The sequence below is a fragment of the Rattus norvegicus genome, chromosome 12 (genome assembly GCF_021556685.1).
Source record: "Rattus norvegicus strain SHRSP/BbbUtx chromosome 12, alternate assembly SHRSP_T2T, whole genome shotgun sequence".
NCBI classification, from domain to species: Eukaryota; Metazoa; Chordata; class Mammalia; order Rodentia; family Muridae; genus Rattus; species Rattus norvegicus.
The window spans coordinates 39,880,061-39,904,614 of NC_141545.1; the positions used below are offsets into that span (position 1 = coordinate 39,880,061).

Consider the following 24,554-nt stretch of genomic DNA (forward strand, 5'->3'; position numbering starts at 1 on the left):
ATCCACCCTCCCCGTGCTAAACATCAAGAGGAGTCAAGAAGGGCTCATCCTTGGACAAACTGCTCCTGAGATGACCCAGGCGAAAAGTGGATGCCAATTCCCTCCAGTCTGACTGAGGCTTGATTCAAAGTCAGCACAGAACCTTTACCTTCTCAGAGGAGATCTTCCCAAGCAAGTCCACCTGGTACAGTGCAGTCACGCTTTCTTTTCGTGAGCCAACATTGAGGAATCCACTTCCCGTGTCATCGCTGGTTAGCAGCTCGATATTGTTCCACATGTCCCCAAGACTGTCCTTCAGAGGAAGGAAGGCGCCACGATCTCCCTGGAATGACAGACCACATTATTTCTGTGTGTAGGATTTAGCTCTTTGGGAAATGAAGTCTTACTCAAAGAACAAAACCCAAAACTTAGGACTAATAAATTAAAAAAAAAACAAAAAAAAAAAAAAACAAAAAAAACCTAACTTTGGCTTCAATGTTGTATCTGGGGTTGTCACACATTTTGGCTCAGTGAAACGAATGGGCAAGCATTATGATTAGCACCAGAGCATGCTGAACTGCCTTACCCACAGGTCAGTCTGACCTCACCAACACAGCCTGCAGCTTGTACCCTTTTGTGGCCTAAACATCTAAATTATCCAAAGTTTTCATTTGAAATAGACCGTGAATCAGCATAAGTCCAGGTTCTAAAGTCAGACCGGGTTATCTCAGGATGAACGCTTAGTCGCTCACTAGAACAAATTATTACCTGGGTGTTACTGGCACATACCTTTCTTTAATCCCAATACTCAGGAGACAAGGGTGGATCTCTGAGTTTGAGGCCAGCCTGGTCTACAGAGTGAGTTCCAGGACAGTCAGGGCTACACAGAGAAACCTACCAAAAACTACAAAAAAAAAAAATATATATATATATATATAAATTTATATATAACATATAAGTTTAAAAGAAGAATGAAGAGATTAAGAAAAGCTAAGCAAGAACTGAGAGGAGGAGGCGCTCTAAGAGAGGAACTGCAGTGGTCTTTCAGAAGTCATCACTCTATTTCAAAGCCCATTTATAATGCAATGCTATTCTCTAAGTAAGTAAATAGTAAGTAAGTTTTTGTCTTTTGGGGAGTATGCAACTCCGTTGGTAGAGCGAGTGGTTGCCCAGCATGCAGGAACCCTTACCCCCAGCACTGCATAAACCAGTTGTGATGGTACACCGAAGGATCACAAGTTCAAAGGTCATTTTGGGATTGGAATTCAGCCTGGACCCTGGCGTAATGGAGCACACATTTAATCCCTGTGCATAGGAGGCAGAAGAAGTTGTACCTCCGTGAATTTGAGTCCAACTTGGTCTATTTAGTAAGTTCTAAGGCAGAAAGAGTTATAGAGTGAAACTTCATTGCCAAACAAAGGAGGAATTAGGTTTCTGTTCATATGTGCTGCTGGCTTGGGACACAGGGTTTTGTGCATGGCAGAGGTGCTCTATCCCGGCTCTGGCCTGTCCTGAGTTGGTTTCTGCTGTCATCAAAAGCTACACCTGGAGGTTGGGGATTTAGCTCAGCGGTAGAGCGCTTGCCTAGCAAGCGCAAGGCCCTGGGTTCGGTCCCCAGCTCCAGGGGAAAAAAAAAAAGCTACACCTGAAACCCAGAAGAGATTGTTGACTACTGTGCATCAGGCACAATCCTAAGAGCTGTTCTAAAAGGATACAATTATCAATGAGACAGAAAAATGTCATTGCAGTTTACCCTTTTTATTTGGGGGGAGACAAGGGGTAGGGGGAGACGGGACAATATCACGTAAATATCACGTAGACCAGACTGGTCTCAAAACGTGCTATGTAGACCAGGATGATCTGGTTTATGTGCTGCTGAAGTTCGAACCCAGGCCCCAGGCTAGAGAAGCACTCTACCAGCTGACTTAACATTCCCAGGCCTGAGGTTTAAGGTCTTGTGGGAACAGTAACGACAGAATGGTTGAACACTGTGTCAAGTATTTTTATGTTTGGCAATTTTATCCATTTCAATCTTGCAACTTTGACTATACTTTAGGAGTTTAATCCCTGATAACAGTTAAATAATAGACCACAGTTTCTGAAAGTAAGTTTAAAGCTAGTAAATTGACTCAAATACTGTCTGCTTTCCATAGATAGTCTCCCAACAAATAAATGCTCATATTAGTACAACAGCAAAGATAAATGGAGGACGATTTAAGAAGTGCTTGTTTGGAAAAAGAAGTGCCGAGATCTGAATGACAGGAAACCAACTATGTAAGATCAAGAATGGTGACTGCAATCACTGAGAAGGGTGCGAAAGCTCAGAGGCTGGAGAGTTTAGGCAGCTATGGAGGCACACCAAAAGTGGAAGACGGTGAGACTAAAGTAAACCCGTTAAGACTAAATCTTCTATCTAGTGCAAGAGAGAAAGCAAACGGGTGATAAGCACAGAGATTCTGGCATCCCTGACTGCGGGAAGAGAGCAGATGAGCCGATATAAGATCATGAATCAGATGAAACACTGTCGATGAAGCTATCCACGAAAGCTCAGAAGGCCTGTCGTCTAGAATCCGCTCCAATTTACCTCCCGCCGACACGTATAGAGCACTGAACACTGAAAGGGACTGAAACCCCTGCTCTTTCCACCTCACACGCCTCCCGCTCCCCTTGAGCAGCGCGGTTGACTTCTCACCTGCAGCTGAAGAAATTAAAAGAGAATTCTCAAGTGTTTCACACTTCTTCCTTACTGACACAACCGCCCCTACTCATTTTAGGTTCCCTGCCACTGATTTGATTTGGCGGGAGAATACCGCGCCCAACCCCTTTTACGGAGGCCGGAGCAGGCCAAAATTCGCTCAAATTTGAACTAGGAAACCGCCCCGCCCTACACTTAAATTGAATCCTAGCTACCGAGAACCCATTCTGGGACCTATTCTTGGCCCCACCCACTTCATGGGCTTAACGCCACGCCCTTTGAAAGACTAACCAATCACCGCCTCGATCTGCGTTGTTATAGAAACTCTTATCACCACCCACTTTTTTCCCAGCAAGCTGCGCGCCCGGTCGGGCCTCATCCCTTTTGTGCCATCCGGGTCTCTCGCGCAAGAGATTTAGTCTGTGGCGAAGCTTCGAGGCGGCCAGTACTGTTGAGTGCGACAAGCAGAGGCGCCGCCTTAGCGGCCTGGACTCAAAAACAATGGCGGTAGGTACTAACTGGAGCTTGAAGTCCAGGCTATTTTTTTGTTTCTTTACACAGAGTCGGGGAACAGCTATAGGGGCTGTTGTCCGTGCTTGTGTGTGGACAAAATGGCGCCGCGGCCGCTTTCTGCGCTCGCCATCATGGCTTCCTGCAGCAGGGAGGGGGAGGTAAGGCGGTCTGGATGGGGGTGGGGAGTCGCAGGGAATGGCTTTTTTTCCCCAGAACTTTCCTCATCACTTCCCTTACTCAATATTTCTTCAGAAACCCTCCGAACTGTGGGATTTATCTCATTGACCCAGACTAGTATTATGCGTTGAGTTTCATAAGGCTTCTGAGTTCATCCTTTACGCTTTATCGCGCTTGGCCGGAAAGGAAAAGAGACCAGACGTATCCTCTGGGACGTACGGGGTCAAAACGGCAATCTCTTTAAAACGCAGTGTATGAGGAGACCGTACTTAATTTATTTTTTTTGAGCGAACCCTTAGTGATAGGGTACTTATAATTTTGTGAACCTTCTTGGTTAGAACTGGGATTCTTTTAAACAGCAAAAAATTGTCTAATTATCCAATTCCATTCCCTGTTACTTATGCTTTAGAGCGACTTGTGCTAGGTGGGGTTTTTTGGGTTTTTTGGGGTTTTTTTTTTTTTTGTTTTTTGAGACAGTTCTGTCCTGAAACTCGCTCTGTAGACCAGGATGCCGCTCCCCCACCATCCCACCCCCAATTCCCCACCCTCCGAACTCTGAAGTCTGAGAACCGCAGCATTGTTTAAGACCCCTTCCTGACCCATATGGAAGCCGTACCTAAGAAACCTGAACAGGAAGCCTGCCTGGTTACTACTATGCCCATTTCTTGCTGATTATCAAGTTTTAACTTCATATTGTAAATAAGGCTTACTTTTCCTGATAGATGGAATATTTGAAATTAGAATGGTACCGGTAGTTTTTCTGCATCTCACTGACTACCTTCTGTCTAGTTGAATTTAGAATGATTTTTTTTTTTATGAGTTTTCAAAGAGTAGGAAAGCTTTTTAAAATTGTGGGATTCATTCTTCTCTAAGTAGTGTCTTGGGCTTCTTAGTATACTTCAAGAGTAGTCTTGTTTTTCTTGTGTTCCATTATTTTAAGTGAAATTCAGTTACTCGATTTCTTCAGTGTCTTCCACTGTAAACCTAGATAGTCCTCCTGAGAACTGGCCTAGTTTTAAATTTGCTGCTTACCTTTCTTTCTGAAAAGAGATTTGTATACTGTGCTTCAGCTGTCATCTAGGGTTCTCACAATTTAAATATGGAAAACGGGTGGCTTATAGACGCAGTGATTAAGAACAGTGCAGTTTGCAGACAGTGTTTATATGGATTTCTCCTAACCTGAAGTAAAGCCCAGTAATTGATACTTGGGCTTTCAATCTCCGGGGGGGAGGGGGGACACCTAGTATTTCATGTGTTTAATGATGAGGTGGGTTTTATTCTGTAGTGTGCTTTGTATGTGAAATGACTAATATCCTGTGTCACACAGTGGTTCCTCTGTTACCAGGCTTCTGAGCTTGCTACAGAAAAAACATCACTGGACTAAACGTCTTTTTCCATAGTTTTCAGTTCTGGTGTTGGTTTTCGGGAAAAGTGAGTGTCTTCAGTGGGATCCTAGCAAGTGAGAGGCTGTAGCTGGAGGTTGAAAAGTTTGAGGGCAGCTTTGGACCACAGACATCTCAGCTTGGGAGGAGGGGTGTGTGGTTTGTTTGAAGTGCTTTTTAAGCTGAGAAATACTCATAGGCCAATCTGAGGTCCTTAAGGATAGAGAGAACAAAAATGGAAATGTTCTTTGCAACATTGTCATCCTTAGTGTAATAGAGCAGCATGTATTACTAGGAAACAGTAAAGACAGGGAGATTATAGTATTTTAGGAGAGTCAGCTATTGTCTGGAATGCTTTCTTTCTGTATCTTACTGTTCTCTATTGAGCTACAAAGCTACAATTGGTAGCTTATCACATAATTTATGCATTTCACCTCCAATCATAAGTTTGTCCTTTTAATTGTGTGTCCTTAGCTGCTGAACCACCTTTCCAGTCCTCAAATCTGCTTATTTTGTATGTTTTATTGTTGTGGATTCTGGTATCTGTTTTGACCCTTTTTGTGCCCCAGTAAAATAATACACTTCCTCTATTTTGGTACTTCTGAACAAATCTTCCCAAGGGAAAAGTTGGTCATGTTTCTCCCTGATGAAGACTGTAGTTATTCGCTCTGAAGTCCTAAATGAGAAGTTGGTAACACTTGGTGGAAGGAGCACCTGGGAAATATTCTTGGTTTCATAGGTATTACTGTTTGCTTGCCTTTACCAGGCTTTTTAAATATGAAAAATTATTCTTCAGCTGAGCTCAGCAACACACGTTGAGGCAGGCAGATACCTGGGTTTGAGTCCGGCCTGGTTTGCATAGTGAATTCCAGGCCAGTCAGGGCTACATAAAGAGACCTTGTCTCAAGGGGATTGGGAGGCTGGGGGGATGACTCAAGAATTGTACAGAACAGTAATGTAGTTTGCTAGCTCCTGTCCTGAGTCATCTGCTCTCTGGGTGAACAGATTTATTTTCCTATTATCGTCTCTAGTCAGATACCTTACCACCTCACTACAGACAAGTTCAAAGCTGTTTCCAGTGCCTCTTATCAAAGTTCAACTAAATGTTGGGCTTGGTGACGGGCAATATCTGTGATTTCAGAACTCTGGAAGTAGGAGGGTCAACTTGTCTTGCCTGTATGAGATGCCATCTCAGAATCAAACTCAACTCAAAGGAACTTTTAGATTTTAGTGTATCCTTGAAGATGCTTTCTAATTTTCCAGTTTAAATGAGTTTCTTTAGTATTGCTTTTCTTTTTAATTATTTTAACATTTCATACATTGATCAATAGTGTTAATATATCTTTTCTACCCCTCTTTAGTAATACTATGGTAAAACATTTGGATCACAGAGTTGTCAGAAATAGGGTTGGATAGTGGGGTCCCCGCCTCCACCACCGACCCTGGTGATTTGATACTGAGCTTCAGGTATAGGTAGCTAGTGCTTCTACCACTGACCTACATCCTCAACCAGAAACAGCTTTAGTGATGGAGTTACAATTGAAATTCATTTCTTACTCATTTATTCATGAGTTTCTGTGCAGGTTGCTGATGGGAGTACAGATAGGTGGACTTCTGTAAGCTAGAAAATGACAACAAATTGAACCTTAGGTAAATTGGGTCTCTGAAAATATGTGTGCTATTGTGTCTTTTGTCTCAGTCTTGTAAGTGCTGGGGTTTAGCTCAGTGATGGAGAACTTGCCTGACAGGCATGAGACCCTGGGTTTAATCTTTAGCATTGAAAAGAAGTTTATATTGTAATATTGCCTATAAAATGCTTTAACGTGGAAACGGCTTGATGTTTCCATAGCCCAGAGCATAAATACGGAGAGGCAGAACATGTTTTGCTGTACCTCTGTGCCAAGGGGATATTTTCATTAAAGAAGGTTAATTAGGTTCTCAGGTAAGGTAATTTTCTGCTTATTCTTTTATAATCTAGAAATACTCCCTCTGCTGCTTTAATATCCTATAGTTTTAAGTACCTTTCTACTTTTAACAGCTCATTTTAAATAGCTTTTTAATAATAATGAACAACAATTTGATTACTGGCAAGCATCTAAAGTTTTATAGTTTCTTTAAATATTTACTGGAATTACCCACAGTCCAGTCCTTTACATCTGTTACTTTACCACACATACATCCACTTGGAAACCAGCTGTTTGGGTTGTTTTTTTCTGGTAAAATTCAAATGTCTTCATTCCTTGCCCTTTTAAAAACTAGGAGATGACTGGAAATGCAATTATAAACTTTGATGATTTTTGTTTTTTAACTTTTAGGCTATTGATACAGAACGAGATGGATTAGCCCCAGAAAAGACATCGCCAGATAGAGAAAAGAAGAAAGAACAGTCAGATATATCTGTTTCTCCTAGAGCCTCAAAACATCATTATTCAAGGTCGAGGTCAAGGTCAAGAGAAAGAAAACGAAAGTCAGGTAAGGATTTTAATGGGATAAAATGTTGTCTGGATAGTGGTATGTTCTACATTTGTTTTACACTCTAACTCTTTAACTATGAGTTGTAGCACCTGCATGGGGAGTTTTGTTTTTTCTAACATCACTAAGGCTAGAACCCAGTGCTCTACAGTTAGTCCCTTAACATTTACTTGCCCTGTAATACAGTATGTCTGAAGCAAGTTAGATATTTCCAAATGCTTGGTATTGGTTTCTCCTTTCAAAAAAAAAAAAAATGAAACCAGCCAAGCATGGCATACACCTGTGATTCCAGCCCCTAAACACTGAGGCGGAGCCATTATGTAAGGACAAGGACAGCATGAATTATATTGAAGTTCCCAGCCAGCCCAGGTGAAACAGTGAACACTGTCTTTATACACCAAAGGAGGGTAACTAGTGTGGAAGGCTATTTAAAGAAAGCAATGACTTCAATTGGTAGACTGCCTAGCTTACGCAAGGACCTAATGTCGTAAAGTTAACAAACAAAAGTGAGAAACAAAAGAGTAATTTGTTTAAAAGCTATAACTGAAGCTTAGTCATATGTTGGTGTATGTTTAAATTTATTGGACATTGTGATCACTTTTAAATTAAACATTTGCTAGCTTGTGATATTACAGGGGAATCAAAAGTTAAGAGTCAAGTCTGGGCTACATATATATAAAACCTTGCCTCAAAACAACAAAAATAAGAAAATGTCTAGCTAACATCCATTTGACTATACAACAGCCTGGCTGTTAATTTCAAAATGAGTCTCTAATCTAGATTAACCTCCTGTGTGCACAGCCCAAACTTGGTTTGAGTTTCGTTTATGTGCACATATACATGTCCACATATGTGTGTGGATAGAGTATATTTATTTAGTATGAGAGTGAGAGCAAGTCTGTGAGGGCCAGGACTTGACATCTGGTGAGCTCTTCGTGTGGGTAAGGCACATAAGTGCAATCCTGACAACTACACTAAACCTTCAAAGCCCCATAGAAGTGAAAGGAGGGAACTGACCTGCAGGTGTGGACACGCGTTGTAAGAGACTGGCTAGGCTGGGTGCACAGGGAGAAACAGGCCCCAGCCAGCCTTGGTAATTTAGGAAGTAGTTGTTTTGTTTTGCTTTGCCTCCCCCTTCCCCCTTACGTTTTCAATTCAAACCTGGACCTTGTTATGAAAGTCCTGTACTACAGATCTTTTTATTGTTATATCGTTATGTGTTACATTGTTATTTGTGTATCCTCATGTGATTGGGTTTTGTGTGTGTTCACAGATAATGATGGGAGAAAGCACAGGAGCCGGAGCAGAAGCAAAGAGGTAATTAATACTTTGTAGTGAATAGGTGCTTTACAATTCTTATAAAGTATCTGGTAGAAATGTTTTTGTGCCTATTTGCCATTGTCAAGGTAAGTACCAAAACTTGAAATTTAAAAGGTTATTTGGGTTTTTAAATAAGCATGATTTGGATTCATCATTTTTTCAAGAAGATAGTTGTTTATATGGAAAGTACCTTCAAAAGCTATTAACTTTTACTATATTGTGAAAATATTCACAATAAAAATATATGAAGAATAAACTGGATTTTTAGGCCTGTGATACAGAGCTTCCATTAATCCGAGGTCCCAGGTCTCCTTATCCTTGACAACTGCTCAAGCTTTTTAACTAGCGGTCGTCATTAACCAGACCCTATTTGTCAACTACTTTTTCTTTATTTGAAAGTACTGAGTTTTCTTTCTTTCCTTTAGTGAATAGTTCAGTGAACCTAATACTATTACAGTAAAAATGTAAGGGACAGTTGGAGAGGTGACATTCACAGTAAAGTCTTAGGAAAAACAAAGGCAGCGGCTGCACTGCAGAAGAGCTAACTTGCCTCACTGACCTGAGAAGATGAGCACTGAGCTACCCAGGAAGATAATTAGCAGTGAGAAAGGGAGAAAAGCCTCAGGGGGCTGGGCAAGGGACTCCTAAAACAAATGTGGGCAGGGACTTCACCTCTTCCCCTAATGGAAGCTCTGTTAAGTTTTTAATTTAGGAGAGTTTTTGTGAAAATGACTATTTTGTTTAGCTCACATGATAACATTTCTATAATAAATCATACTCAGCGTGCTAATGCGCGAAGAGACTGAACTGAAGACGCTGCAGACTCAGATAGCAAAATAATAACCTACTCCATGATAAGGTAACTATTAGTCATTCAAACTCCTATTTCCCTTAAATAAATATATCTTAAATCAGTTAAGGGTTATAATGTTTTATAAAATTAATAGTAATGTTATGCTTGTGAACTGATTTAAAATAAACTCTTAAAGTTTCTGGAAATTTTACCATTTAAAGCTTTTCTAGTTTACCACTATATAGCAAACTTGAGAATGTGAATAGAGAGCTGGCCATGAAACTAAGGTTTGGCTTGTGCCTCCAGGTCTCTTATTTTTCTGCAAAATAAGAAGTCACTGTCATCATTTTCAGATGTGTTGTGCATGTTCCAAAATGATTGACTGCTTTTTTGGTTTGTTTATTTTTTTTTACTTTGTTTTTAAAGTTAACCTCAAGTCAAAAGGAATATGCTGTGGCCTGTTGTAGACACACCCATGTGGTTACGTGAGGTGGTGGCCTCGGTAGCACTCAGGCAAAGAATGGGATCCAGGCCCAATGCATTACTGTGAAGCTTTGTGTTTCAGCTCTTGTTTCTATGAAATAGGAGAAAACCATTTAGAGGATCCGAGTTTCTATTAGATTATTTAAATTTTAATTACCCTGAATTGTATGAGATTTTAAGCTTTAAATACAAGGTGGGTTTTCCAAGTTTGGGTTGGGAAATTTGACATTTGGGTGGCAGATTTGAGATTCGATCATTCATTTAACTTCAAAGTATGTGTTTTATGTCATAGGAATTGTTACCCCTGATTTACTTTTGGTTTTTAATTTAAAATGATAAGTTATTTTCCACCCTGGGTTCATAACATGTAGTAGACCTCTAAGCCTGTTGGAACTGGTGCCAGCTAGGTGGTTGCTCCACTTTTTATAGAGATGGAAAGATGAGGTCTTTGGAGAGAATGTGGCTAGTTAAGGGGGGATGTTGCTACTCGGCCTAATTTAAAATAGCAGGAAGTATTAAGCTTTGGTTACAGTGTACTTTTCTGCTTTGTTTGAAGTGCATTTTTAATACACTTCTTTGTTTTTACCTGTTATCTCCTCTCTTTTTGCTGTTACTGGGAATTGTGCCTAGGACTTTATACATGCGAGTGAAATGCTCTGCTACTGAGCATTCCATAGTCCTGTTTTTACTTCACTGCTGTTTTATGGGTTTATGTTATTTTATTTTTTTATTCTTTTAAGATCGGATTTTTCTGTGTAATGGCCCTGGCTGTCCAGGAACTTGATTTGTAAACCAAGCTGGTCTCACAGGTATCCACCTGCCTCTGCATCCTGAGTGCTGGGATTAAAGGTGTGAGTCACCACTCCCAGCTGGTTTTTAACTGTTAAAATTGTTTGAATAGTTTAAATTGGATTTAGAAGTGGGTTTTGGGGTTTTTGGTTTTTTTTTTTTTTAATGGGGAGTCTATTTAAGATTGGCTTTTCATTATCTGTCATCTATTTTTGAAAGCATTGTTTTTAAAATACTAAAGGAACAAACTGCAGTTTTGTGTCTTAAGGAAGTTGTAATTGCTATGCAGCCTTTAGGGATATGAACCTAGATTTTACTTGCCACACGTCCCTAAGGTTACTAATGTTGCATCACAACATTTTTGTTTACTGATGCCCATACTAACTCTTTTTGTTGCACTATTTTCCTGAAAGAACCAACTTCTTGTTAAAACAGGCAAGAAGACATGAATCCAAAGATAAGTCCTCTAAGAGACACAAGTCTGAGGAGCACAATGACAAAGAACATTCTTCTGACAAAGGAAGAGAGCGATTAAATTCATCTGAGAATGGTGAGGACAGACATAAACGCAAAGAAAGGAAGTCGTCACGGGGCAGAAGTCACTCGAGGTCTAGATCTCGTGAGAGGTAACTAGTTTTGCTGTTGTAGTGTTGTGCCTTCCAGTAGCTTTAACTTAGAGTTTATACCTAGACTAGCATTCTATGTGTGTAGTCTTAAACGGAATGCCATTTCTTGCTATCGTGATGTGATTCTTTTTCGCTGATAACTAAAGGCTTTAGTAGACAGTGCTTGTGTCCAAAGCTCTGGGATCAGCATTGAAAGAATAATGCTTTGAGGATTTTTCATGAACCTAAAAGTAGCTTCCAAGGGGCTGAGAGATGGTTAACACATTTAATTAGTGGCTAAATGACCTTTAACTGCTTCAGTTATCTTGAATCGGTTATATTATTAAACTTTATTAAGCCAAGAACTACTATTCTTTAATAGAATTAATATAGAAATTGTTCCCTCTAACATCCGGTTTATATTTTCTTTTGCTGTTTTTGGGGGTTGAGGATGGGGATGAGTTTCTCTGTGTAACTTCCATTCCTGGGTGAATAGACCAATCAGGCTAGCCTCAAACTCAGATCCATGTGCCTTTCACCTTTTAAAGAAACTTGCTAATTTTTGAGTCAAGGGTCACTCTAGCACAAGCTATCGATTGACCTCAAACTTCTGAGCTACTATTACTAGTATATATTACTGTACCCCATCATTTGACAGGCTTCAGAATTCAGTTGTCCCAGTGTTCCTCAAGAGTGCTGGGTTATAGTATTTAGTTAAACAGCTTTGTGAAAATGGGGTCATGATTCAAATATGTAGGCTGTTGCTTTAGTACATATAGGCATTTTGCATTCCTGTATGTGTCACATGTGTGACTGGTGTCTATGGAGACCAAAAGAGCATTGGATTCCCTGGAACTGGAGTTAGGTGCAGTGGGCATTCAGAACCCTCTGGAAAAACACTGAGCCATCTCTCCCACCTGCTCTGTTATGTTTCTAATGATGTCAGAATCAGCTAGATCAGTGACGACCAATGTGTATTCTCTGGAGTGTTTTTCATGTGCCTGGTTCAGTATTATTACCATTGCAGTGAGAGACACCAATTTTAGCCAGCAGAGCATATTTCAAATTAGATCAAAGCTGATAAGTTTACAAGAATGACGATTCGTGGGCTGGAGCGATGGCTCAGCAGTACTGACTGCTCTCCCAGAGGTCCAGAGTTCAATTCCGAGCAACCTCGTGGTGGCTCACAACCATCTGTAATGGGATCTGATGCCCTCTTCTGGTGTATCTGAAGATGGTGACAGTGTACTCATATACAATAAATAAAATCTTTTTTTTTTTTTTTTCTTTTTTTCGGAGCTGGGGACCGAACCCAGGGCCTTGCGCATGCTAGGCAAGCGCTCTACCGCTGAGCTAAATCCCCAACCCCCTGAGTCTACTTGTTAAACTAGCATGTAATTCACACTTTTAATAACAAGTCAGGATTTAAAGTGAATCCTCCTGCAGAGTTCGTTTTGTTTTGAGTAGGGATTGTTTGTTTTTTCCCCCAATTTATTTTTTGGTCCTCTTTGACGCCATCTTCCTGCCTTAGGTGCAAGGAAGAGCCCAACCAACAATATCTATTGAGGTGGCTGGAGGTGAAGAAAACTCCCTTTCCTATCCTGTTATATAAAGAATCTCCTGTCTTGATAGCATATTTTGGGGTTTTGGTTTAACATCCTTATATGGTATAGAATGGATTTTTCAGGAATTATGTATGTCTCTGCCTGGGATATGTAGTAAGAACCTGCACTTAAAAGGGGAGCGATCCGTGAGTGATCACAAGTTTGTGCACTTGAATTTCAGGCGCCATCGCAGTAGAAGCAGGGAAAGGAAGAAGTCTCGGTCAAGGAGTAGGGATCGGAAAAAATCTCGATCCAGAAGCAGAGACAGGAAGAAGTCAAGATCCAGAAGCAGGGATAGAAAACGGAGGATCAGAACACGTTCCCGGTCAAGATCCAGACACAGGCATAGGACTAGAAGCAGGAGCAGATCACGGAGTCGAAGTCGGTAAGTGTTCGTTATCCTGAGGAAAGTATGGCAGACTCCTTGCTGCTCAGCTTTTCTCAGAATTCGTGTGCAACACAATTGTATTTGCTAATTGATCTAAAATACTTTAATAATTCATTACATATCTGTACACATTCATATGAAGGTTCAAGTAATCTAAATTCATTATCATTCGTCCTTAATCACAAGAGCTAATTTTGATGATTGCTGCTTGCTATATATATGTACTGTAAGCACTATACATCAGACCTTTTGAATTTTTCTAATTTACTTATTTGTTTTTTTAATATTTTTGAGTGGTTTTGCTTGAATGTATGTGTGCTGCATGCACATACATGGTACCTGAGGTCAGACGAGGACTGTCAAATCCCTTGGAACTAAATTTATAGGTGGTTATGAGCCTCTGCGTGGATAGAGAATTGAATCCAGGTTCTCTTATCCACTGAGTCATCTCTAGCCACTGTGGAGGGTGTCTGCGCATAGACATGCATGCACATGCTCTTCTAGTGGTGAAAGCCTGAAGCTTGCAGTGTCGGCTAGGCTGGCTGGCAGTCCCAATCTTGGATTCCCAACTGCTAGGATTACAGCCATTTCCAGCATTTTTCATAGGTTATGGGAATTTAAAATCAGCTCTTCTGCTTTTACATACAGCAAGTATTGTTTCACCCAGAGCTGGCCTTTTTTTTCCCCCCTCCCTTTTTAAAGTCTCACTGTGGCCTTTGGCTGGCCAAAAATACCAAGCTATTCCCTACTTCCCCGTGATTGCGAGGATTAAAATTTTGGGGGGTTTTGGATAAAGGCTCTCTATGTAGTTCTTAGTCCAGCAACCATCTGTAATGGAATCCAACACCCTCTTCTGGTGTGTCTGAAGAGAGCAATAGTGTACTCACAGACATAAATGAGTAAATCTTTTTTTTTTAAAAGAACAGCAAATACTCTTTCTTTTTTTCGGAGCTGGGGACCGAACCCAGGGCCTTGCGCTTGCTAGGCAAGCACTCTACCACTGAGTGAGCTAAATCCCCAACCCTGCAAATACTCTTAGCATCGAAGCCCAACTCTGAACCCATTGGGTGAGGGTTTTTTTTTTCTATTGCACTTTTCTAATATGGTGATTAATAGTTATGAGATAATAACTCCATTTAAGAATAGGAATATTTGAATTCTCATACATTCAGGATGAACGACGTTTGAAACTAATCTTTGCTTGATTGAGCATACAGGCAGAAAGTTGGAAGTAGCCAATATGATTCCAGCTATAACATGGGTGTTAACTGGCCATATATATATGAAAAGTATAATATTACTTTAAAGGATGTATTGATTGTTGAGTTTAGAGAGGTGACTCAGAGGTTATGAGCGCTGGCTGCTCTTAAAAAGGTCACAGCACTCGTGGCTTTTTTTTTTTTTTTAGTTCTTTTTTTCGGAACTGGGGACCGAACCCAGGGCCTTGCGCTTCCTAGGCAAGCGCTCTACCACTGAGCTAAATCCCCAGCCCCGCACTCCTGGCTTCTTACAACAACTGTACCTGATGCCGCCTTTTGGCCTTAATCCAGACATGTAAATAGTGTCCCGACATAAGATGATTTTAACTGTAAGCCATGTACTGTTTTGATATTTGTTGAACTATGTAAAGAAAATTGGCTTTTATTGAAGATACATATTGGGTGGCCCTAATGAAACACAAAATACTGTTTATTATAGAGATAGAAAGAAGAGAATCGAAAAACCAAGAAGATTTAGCAGAAGCCTAAGCCGGACACCTAGTCCGCCTCCCTTCAGAGGCAGAAACACAGCAATGGATGCCCAAGAAGCACTAGCTAGGAGGTATGTATATTTTCCCATATAATTTATATTTTTTCCTTTTCAACTTTTAAGTAGCTGGTCAACTGTATAGACAAGCTTTTAACTCAGAATAATCTTCCCTCCCTCAATCCTAACCGTAATGCTTGTGTGCATTTGTGTACAGATCTGTCTGAGGAGATATTTAGTTGGCGATTTCATTGGTTTTTAATTTGCACGTTCAGGAAGACTGAGAAGCTTTTGCCTTTGGAATTAACTGATTTTTTTTCTCACACATTTAGACTTTTAATGTCTTTGGTTTGCATTTGAGGACTTTGAGTTATAAATATGCCTCAAGGACCTCTTAGTTGTCTTTTCCCTTTTTTTCTTAAGACAAAACACCTGAACACTGAGATTTTTGTCACCAGTTTTTATATTTAGTAGGTACACATCATAAGCCAGTTTATCTTGTACTGTAGAAAGAATGTTGCATTTCCAAAGTCTGAGTGCTGGGCGGTTGTTTGGCCACATTAGAGGAGGTCTGTAACTGAAATACGCAGGAGCCAAGGAGCTGCCTCATGAAGAACATGTTTGCAATCTTTTTGCATATTCTGAAAATTATACTTTTTGGATTTGGGGTTTTTCTTTTTCTTTTTTTCTTTTTTCTTACAAAATTGAGTTTGTATTTTTTTTTCATTATGAAAATACAGTTATCACAGTGTAACCTGATGTGCTGCTGCCCTGTGAAGCCAGCCTGGCAGAAACTCCACTGAACAGCAGCAAAGGTGTGAGCTCACCCCTCCTTCACCCGTTCACCTAGTGAATGGAGTTGGTTCCGACCTGCAATGGCCCTGCACATGCAACCAGTAGTTGTCGTGTTTAGAGCAACGGAGTTACAGAAATCTAATTTATAATGATTTGTTTATTAACTAACAGTATTTTTGAGCTTTGAAGTTTGCTGTTTCTTAATCTGTTGTATTTTCTTTTTTTAACTGTTACTAAGGTAAAATTACAGGCTGTATATCTTTAATTCTTGCATCGAGAGGCAGGAGCATCAATTCAGAGGCATTCTTGACTATGTAATACTTTGAGGACAGTGTTGGGCCTATGTAAGACCAAAAAGAAAAACTACAGAGTTGTTACTACTGTCAAGATTTCTATTATATAGATCTATTGTATAGATTATCAGTGATGTTAATATTACAAGTAGACAGAAAACCACTCTAAAAGAAATGTGCAAGTGTGTTGGTCCATGTCTTCAATCCTAGTACTTAAGAGGTAGAGGTACACAGAGCTCTTGAGTTTGAATCCAGCCTGTGCCACATAGAGTCTAGAACATCAGGGGCTATCTGCTGACAGATTCTTGACTCCAAAACAAAACAAACATGAAAGCATATTTTTGGTTGGTTGGTTGGTTGGTTTTAAGTGTCAGAATTTAAAACAGTTTTGGAAATAAAGATCTGTGGCCTAATTTACTGATTAACATAATTATAAACTTATCCTCAAGGATTATCTTATGTCCTTAATAAAAAAAGAAAAGGAGAGTTATAGGTTATGACGTTTTTTCTGTAATTTAAATTAAGTTCTTGTTAAAGCAAGTATCTGCTGAGAATGTAGCTCAGTTTGCTGCGTCACAGATCTCTAATCCTAGCATTTGGGTGATAGAAGGCAGGAACTGGGGGTTGGGGATTTAGCTCAGTGGTAGAGCGCTTGCCTAGGAAGCGCAAGACCCTGGGTTCGGTCCCCAGCTCCGAAAAAAAGAACAACAACAACAAAAAAAAAAAGGCAGGAACTGACATAAATTTAAGGTCATTCTCACTACCTTGAGTTTGAGGCCATGCAAAACTACATGAGGTACCCTTTCGAAAAGAGAAAAATTGGAAATACTTGTTAACTGTCACCATAATGCACTTGTATCTCAAAACAAACAAAAAATAACTTTTTCCTCATTCCTACCTGGTTTGGACCACATTAATGAAACAACATTTGAAAGGGGTTTCTTATTCAAGAACTGAGGGAGTAATCTGATGTATGTATAAGAAATGACTCTGAACATACATGATAATTTAGTGTAAAGTAAAATTCCTTTTGTTTTATATTGAAATGTATATTCTGTGTTACTAGTTACTTCGTAGTCATAGAGTTCCTAATTTAGTTTGTTCACTTTATTAGATTGTGATGAAGGGGTTTTGTATATCATCTTCTAAATTAAAGTTTATCGTGATCCCTTCTTTAAATATAAAAGTTTTTTTAGCCAGGGTCATTCTTTCCCAAGCAGTATTTTTTTATAAACATTGTTTTGCCGCTTCGATATACACTATAATTTACATAACGCCAGTATGAGGTTTTATCTTTGCTTTCATAGCCAGAACTGACAGAAATTGGAGACTGTTTGGATTATTGATTTTATTTGCTGGTTTTTAAAGCAGGGTGGCCTTGGCTGTTCTGTAGCCCAGAGTGGCCTTGAACTCATTAAGATCATCCTGTGTCTCCCAACTTCTGAGGTAAAAGCATATTCCTCCTGTCTTTTTTGATTTTTCTAGACAGGGTTTTACCAAGTGATTCTGCTTTAATCTTCTCGGTGATGGAATTTCATGTATGTGTTGACTTGGCTGTCTAGAGATTTTTACATTTTATACTATTTAAGTGGGTGTGGGAGGGGTCCGCTTATAACCCTTTGTTTTTGAGTCAGGAGGTGGTGTGCAAACCTTTAGTTCCAGCATTTTAAGGTAAGGGAGGCAAAGGTAGAAGGTCTCAATTGAGGTAACCTAGGCTACAAAGCTAATTCCAGGACAACCAAAGCTACAGAGAGTGGCTTTGGGCAAGTGAGGGAGTAGCCAACACCTATAATCCCGCTGTGTCAGGAGTCTGACAAAGCTGTTGAGACTCTGTCACAAGAATTCTTTGAGTCAATAAAGCAAGGTCTGCCTCCCTGGTGGTAGCCTACCATAGCCCTGCAATTTAAGGTCAGCACAGACAACACGAGCCAACCCCCAACTTTTTAAAAAGAGTCTGAGAATGTATTGAAATATTCATTAACTGACTGGTACCTGATCTATATAGGAAGAACATGGTATTCAGTAAAGCTGTATGTATAGAATGTTGTGTATATACCATGATGGTTCATACTTGGTTTTACATCAAATTGTTTTGCATTGTCTTTGATAGATTAGAAAGGGCAAAGAAATTACAAGAACAACGAGAAAAGGAAATGGTTGAAAAACAAAAACAACAAGAAATGGCTGCAGGTAATTTACTATGAACTGTGTGGTTATGAAAATATAAATGTATAAGCTTGAAAGATACAAAAGTTTAATAGGAAAGAAATCACCTTTATCACATACCTTTACTTGATACCAAGGTGCTGCATAAACATTTTGCATGCTTTCATCTTCTCAAGAACCTTTTTTGGGGTTGGGGCTTTAGCTCAGTGGTAGAGCGCTTGCCTACTAAGTGCAAGGCCCTGGGTTCGGTCCTCGGCTCCAAAAAAAAAAAACAACCTTTTTGTGTCCCTGAATGGTGACACTTGCCTTTAATCCCAGCACTTGGGAGGCAGAACAGGTGGCTCTCAACAGGTGAGGCCCTGTTTCAAACAAAAAGAAAGCCCAAAAAGTTTGGTATAGATGTGTATGACTAGAGAGGGCCTGGGGTGTTACTCCTACCAAACAGGCCTCTGCTACTGAACCGTCTCCCAAACCCCTGTGGACGCTTGTTCTGTGTGCTAAGATTTTATCTTGGGGCCAGTTGGTGGAAGTGCACGCCTTAATCCACGCACTCGGGGGGCAAGGGCCTTCTCAGTAAGTCCAAGACAGCCAGGGCTACACAGAGAAACTCCTCGAAAAACAAAGCTAATGTGTATATATTGGATTAGGGAGAGTATGTTTTCTTTGTTTTTAATCATATTGGGAAGGTGTATGCCTGCACATGCGTGCTTATTTACCTACCTGCCTGTGCCACAGTGTACATACATGTGGAAGTCAGAGGACAAATTTGGGGGAGCATTCTCCCATTCTTGGAAATTTTTTGTGTACATGAATACACGGTTGCTGTCTTCAGACACACCAGAAGAGGGCATCAGATCCCATTACAGATGGTTGTGAGCCATCATGTGGTTGCTGGGAATTGAACTTGTGACCTCAGGAAGGGAGAGTCAGTGCTCTTAACGCATTGAGCTATCTCTCAAGTCCAGTCTTTGGATTTTTTTTTTTTTAAGATTTATTCATTTATTATATGTAAGTACACTGTAGCTGTCTTCAGATACACCAGAAGAGGGAATCGGATCTCTTTACAGATGGTTGTGAGCCACCATGTGGTTGCTGGGAATTGAACTCAGGACCTCTGGAAGAGCAGTCGGGTGCTCTTAACCACTGAGCCATCTCTCCAGCCCCAGTCTTTGGATTTTTGAGACAGTCTTCTGTACCTCACTCAGCAGGCCTTAAATATCTGATCTTTGTATGACAACCTCCTGGGTACTCCTTATTAGCGGGTGTGTGCCACTACACCCAGCTGTATTAGTTGGAGGTTTTGTGTCTATGTATAGGCACTCACATGACTCTGTATATATACATGTATGAGTCAGGACAACTTCTAGAATCTTGCCCCTTCCTTCAGATTCTGGGGCCTATGCTTTGCTTTTTACCCAAGCTGGATTGTATGCTGGCAGGGGAATAGTGCCTCAGGGCAGTTTCTGAGGGGGAGGGGGAGGAGGAGGAGGAGGTTGTTGTTTAACAGCATAGGCTACAGGTGGTGGTGCTAGTGGTGCTGGTGGTTTAACAGCATAGGCTACATAGCCAGTACCAAGCCAGACTCCTTGTCTTAACAGCATTGCTGATTGCAGTGGTCCGGGGTTTGAGTCCTAGCACCCACATTGCAGTTCATGACCACCTGTAACTAATTCCAGGAGCTCCACTGCTCTCTTGTTCTCTTTGGCACCAGACATGCACTGCTGCTTTAGTTCATTTCTACTGGAATCATGTTTTCTTATTGGGTACATTTCTTTGGGGATAATAAGCAAATATCTATTGGTGAACACACAAACATTTTAGTTCATTGTGAGCTAACATATTTAGTGAAAAATATCCTGCCATTGGACAAGTTATAAGGCTTTGTGTACAAACACTTTTGTGGGAACTAGATTACTTATGTCTTAAAAACCCGTTGTGTTTTTTCAGCAGCTGCAGCCACTGGAGGTTCTGTTCTTAATGTTGCTGCACTCTTGGCATCGGGAACGCAAGTTACTCCTCAGATAGCTATGGCAGCTCAAATGGCAGCCCTGCAAGCTAAGGCCTTGGCAGAGACTGGCATAGCTGTGCCCAGCTACTATAACCCAGCAGCTGTGAATCCCATGAAATTTGCTGAGCAAGAGAAAAAGAGGAAAATGCTCTGGCAAGGCAAGAAAGAAGGCGTAAGTTCTTGTCTCCTTGTCATGTCAACACTACTAGTTAATTTCATAAAAACAAGCTGAGATTGGGGATTTAGCTCAGTGGTAGAGTGCTTGCCTAGCAAGCGCAAGGCCCTGGGTTCAGTCCCCAGCTCCAGAAAAAAGAAAAAACAAAACAAAATAAAAACAAGCTGAAATGAAAGCTATGGTTTCCAAGAACAACTTTTATAATAGTCAAGTTTGCAGTGGTTACTTAAAATTGAAAATGTGGGTGTTGGGGATTTAGCTCAGTGGTAGAGCGCTTGTCTAGCAAGCGCAAGGCCCTGGGTTCGGTGCCCAGCTCCGGAAAAAAAGAAGAAAAAAAATTGAAAATGTGTGTATTTGTCCAACTTAGGAAAAAGTACTTTAAATGCTATCACTTTATTTTGACAGTATTGTGGACTTTATAACAAAAAACTATTACATTTTATAAATTCTAAAATTCAGTGCTTCTTAACAGGACAAATCTCAGTCTGCTGAAATATGGGAAAAATTGAATTTTGGAAACAAGGACCAAAATGTCAAATTTAGGAAGTTAATGGGCATTAAGGTGAGTTATGCTTTATGGTTGATCCTACCTTCTATTTTCATAGCAACATCGATTTCCAACCTCAGGTATTTCAGTAGTGTGTCAGTTTCAAAGTACTTGAGAATATCTCTGTTCTCCAGGTTAATCTCATAGACGTGGCTGTGCCTTGTCCTAACTATTAGATAACGATTGTGTCTGCTAAGGCTGCTGTATTAAATTTCTAAATCAGGCCTGGCAGGGTGGCTCAAGACTTTTTTTTTTTTTTTTTTTTTTAACTTGAGTATTTCTTATATACATTTTGAGTGTTATTCCCTTTCCCGGTTTCCGGGCAAACATCCCCCTCCCCCTCCCCTTCTTTATGGTTGCTCCCCTCCCCCATCCTCCCCCCCTTGCCGCCGCCCCCCCCAACAATCTAGTTCACTGGGGGTTCAGTCTTAGCAGGACCCAGGGCTTCCTTTCCACTGGTGCTCTTACTAGGATATTCATTGCTAACTATGAGGTTGAAGTCCAGGGTCAGTCCATGTATAGTCTTTAGGTAGTGGCTTAGTCCCTGGAGGCTCAAGACTTTTTAATCCCAGCACTCTAGGAGGCAGAGGCAAGTGGATCTCTGAAGCTAGCCTAATGTACAAATGCACAGAGAGTCTAGGAAACCCAGGGCTCTGTTACACAGAGAAACCCTGCCTCATGGGGAAAGAATATCCAAAAGAGGATTGGGAATGTAGCTAGTTGGTAGAGTCTTATTTTGTACTTTTGAGACAAGCTACTGGGATTAAAGGCTTGTTCCTTCTAGCTGGATTCTAAGCAGTCTTGAGTCTTGTGGCTGGAGCCTCTGATCCTAATACTTGAGCAGTAAGAAGGAGCAGGAAGGGCTCATCCTAAACCACATAAAAGAGTTGACTACCTGGACTACTTGGAAACCTGAGATCTTGTTTCTGTTTATCTTTTGGGGAAAGTTAAACTGGATAAATGAGTTTGCTGGGAAAATACTGATTGTCTTACAGATTATTTGATGGGGCCTTTAACAAAGCGTAATCTCCATGTGCCTGTAGCTGGCCCCACCACCATTGTTCTTCCCACAGGGCCTACAATCTTTTCCTGTTAAACCCAATTTTAAAACAGAAAGCACTTCTTTTGTCCCTGAAACAGGCCTATTCCTACTTCTCTTTATTTATGGTGGTTACATGCCCGGTGCACTCCTCTTTACCACGCTACTTAAAATAAGTTCTTGTGTTATGTTCCCATAACGTTTTTTACTTACAAGTATTTTAATAACTATGATCTTTAACCGTTTATATCTGGTACTGGAGAGGTGGCTCAGTGTTAGAAGCGGTTTTCTCCTGGAGGTTCGATTCTCAGCATCCCCATGGAAGTTCAGAACTGTCCCATGTCCAGTCGCAAGGGCACCACAGCTCAGACATTACACCTGTGCTTCTGGTAATAACGATTTAAGAGTTAAAATGTTTTATGTCTGATAATTTAGAGTGAAGATGAAGCCGGCTGTAGCTCTGTTGATGAAGAAAGTTACAAGACTTTGAAACAACAAGAAGAAGTTTTTCGAAATCTTGATGCTCAGTATGAAATGGCAAGATCACAGACCCACACACAGCGAGGGATGGGTTTGGGTTTCACATCTTCAATGCGTGGAATGGATACAGTTTGAAAAATATCAATTTGGGACTTTATAGACTTGTTCTGATGTCGGGTCCTTGTTCACCAAACAGCTAGTGTTCTAGCTTGCATGGGTGTTGCATTGACTTTAATTTATTGAAAAATACGATTTTTTTTGTAAATATCAGATCAGTGATACTGGTGTTAGTGTTGTAATCAGGTTAAACCCACTTCCATTAAACTTGACAGGACTATAGAAGGACAATATTTTTTAGTTCATGAATTCTACTTTTCAAATATATTAAAGCTTCGGGTGGGATAAAATCTCATACATAGATTTTCTCGTGTCCGCTGTCTTGTGTACTTTTGTACTTAACCTTGTACAGTTATTTTCATCTCTTGAAACATGAAAGAAATGTTATGTAGATGTTCTTTAGAAGATCTGGCCATTTGGTACATAATCCTGCACACAAGCTGGGCAGTGATAATAAAAATGGTTTTCTCAAAACTGGTGTTAATCTAAGTTATCTGGTGTTCTTTTTTTGAGTTTGTTTTCTGTAGCCTTGATTTTATAATTAAAAAACTGTATATAAATGGTTTTTTCCCCCCCTTCAGACCTGAGGTCCTAACCCAGGATACACGCCTTTTTCCAGCAACTATAATAGGGCGTGGTCAATACCACTGTGAGCAAAAATGTAAAGGGAGGGGGGTGAGTGGAGCTCATTAAGATAGTACTGTCTTTTTTTTTTTTTTTCTATTTTTCGGAGCTGGGGACCGAACCCACGGCCTTGCGCTTGCTAGGCAAGCGCTCTACCACTGAGCTAAATCCCCAACCCCAGTACTGTCTTTTTAATACAACACAGAATTGGTGTGCAGTATTTGTTAATCCATGTTAGTCAAGAAATTAAAGTTTTAAAGATGCGAGCACTTTTATTTTAATAAAGTGCCTTATAACAAGTCCATTGTATGCTATTTGCTCATTATCCCTTTGAGGTCTTGTTCAGCAGGGGCTAAGACAGCTCAGGCCTTTAATCCCAGCACTTAGGAGACAGGCAGGTTTATGGCAGTTATAGGCCAGTCTCAAAAAAAAAAAAGACCCTGAAAACACCTTCGTGAAGCTGAGACTTGAGTGATCTCTCCAGCCTGTTAGCTAGAGCTCTGCTTTGTGGTGGGTGTTTATGTAAGGGACACCCAGCTACAGTGATGGTGAATCACACAGATCTACATAACTACCAGATGCTGAAAGACACTTGGTGTAATACTTACAAATGAAATAGAAGTCTGCGATGATGTGGCTGTTAAAATTCCCTCTTGAAAGGTGCACTCTGACAGAAGCAGGCAGATCTCTGAGTTTGCCGCCAACCTGGCCTAGAGTGACTGCCAGGATATACACAGAAACCCTGTCTGCAAGAACCAGTCAATACCCTCTTGGAGAAAGGGCAGAAGGGCTCAGATGCTGGCATCCCATCCAGCCCTAAAGAGACAAAGACAAAAAGATTGCCTCAGGCCAGCTTAGGCTACAGGTAAGCCTTGGAAAAGGCCTTTGGGATGTGGTTAAATGTCCACTCTTGCCAACCGGTGGATTTGATCTCCAGCACCACATAAACAGGAATGCATGATATCTCAAATGTCTTGGAAGACCGTTTTAGACAACCATTCCCACAGATACTTAATGCTTGAGGCACCAAAGAAGACAATCACTTAACTACCCCCCTGCCCCCCCCCCCACACACACAGTCCATTGGTGGCGTGATGTCACACATGGCTAAGTCTTCTACTTAGACTACTATGGTCTGATCTGGAAGTACAGACAGCCACTGAAAGAACATAGGCTTTCCTTCGTTTAATTGGATTAAGTGACAACACACACACACACCCCAATGACATTTCTTTTTTAAAGATTTATTAGCTTTTTGTTGTTGCTTTTGGTTTTTTCAATGATTTTTAAATTTTTTTTTTCTTTTTTTTCGGAGCTGGGGACCAAACCCAGGGCCTTGCGCTTGCTAGGCAAGCGCTCTACCA

General features: G+C 40.6%; 2 protein-coding genes across 11 annotated transcripts in view; one reads left to right on the forward strand and one right to left on the reverse strand.

Moving 5' to 3' along the window:
- Kntc1 (kinetochore associated 1) overlaps positions 1 to 2,766 on the reverse strand; it is a 70,509-nt gene extending 67,743 nt beyond the window's left edge. For 2 of the 3 annotated variants that reach the window (NM_001107140.2, NM_001437346.1), the window contains 2 exon segments: positions 149 to 322; positions 2,672 to 2,766. In NM_001107140.2, the coding sequence (NP_001100610.1) occupies positions 149 to 277 (129 nt within the window). In that variant the 5' untranslated portion in view covers positions 278 to 322; positions 2,672 to 2,766. 3 annotated transcript variants of the gene reach the window in all.
- Positions 2,767 to 3,091: 325 nt separating this feature from the next.
- Positions 3,092 to 23,055, forward strand: Rsrc2 (arginine and serine rich coiled-coil 2). Of its 8 annotated transcripts, none has more exons than NM_001014128.2 (12): positions 3,092 to 3,181; positions 6,596 to 6,688; positions 7,062 to 7,218; positions 8,492 to 8,535; positions 9,321 to 9,397; positions 11,017 to 11,229; positions 12,994 to 13,197; positions 14,899 to 15,021; positions 18,145 to 18,224; positions 20,148 to 20,380; positions 20,856 to 20,945; positions 22,405 to 23,055. In NM_001014128.2, the coding sequence occupies exons 5-12, from the start codon at positions 9,390 to 9,392 to the stop codon at positions 22,582 to 22,584; spliced, it is 1,131 nt and encodes a 376-aa protein (NP_001014150.1). In that variant the 5' UTR covers positions 3,092 to 3,181; positions 6,596 to 6,688; positions 7,062 to 7,218; positions 8,492 to 8,535; positions 9,321 to 9,389; the 3' UTR covers positions 22,585 to 23,055. The 8 variants fall into 8 exon arrangements, 6 of the variants coding, with proteins under 6 accessions (NP_001014150.1, XP_087435082.1, XP_087435079.1 ...); XM_087578956.1 differs by having other exon boundaries at positions 20,151 to 20,380; positions 22,405 to 23,040; XR_015634087.1 differs by lacking the exons at positions 6,596 to 6,688; positions 9,321 to 9,397 and adding an exon at positions 15,687 to 15,761 and having other exon boundaries at positions 11,039 to 11,229; positions 22,405 to 23,040.
- Positions 23,056 to 24,554: the final 1,499 nt, after the last annotated feature.

Bases quoted from the DNA above. Each gene is read 5' to 3' on its own strand.
- Rsrc2 (NM_001401170.1), top strand. The intron at 11,230-12,993 runs GTAACTAGTTTT...CTTGAATTTCAG, and splicing joins AGGTCTAGATCTCGTGAGAG to GCGCCATCGCAGTAGAAGCA. The intron at 20,381-20,855 runs GTAAGTTCTTGT...GCTTCTTAACAG, and splicing joins GGCAAGGCAAGAAAGAAGGC to GACAAATCTCAGTCTGCTGA.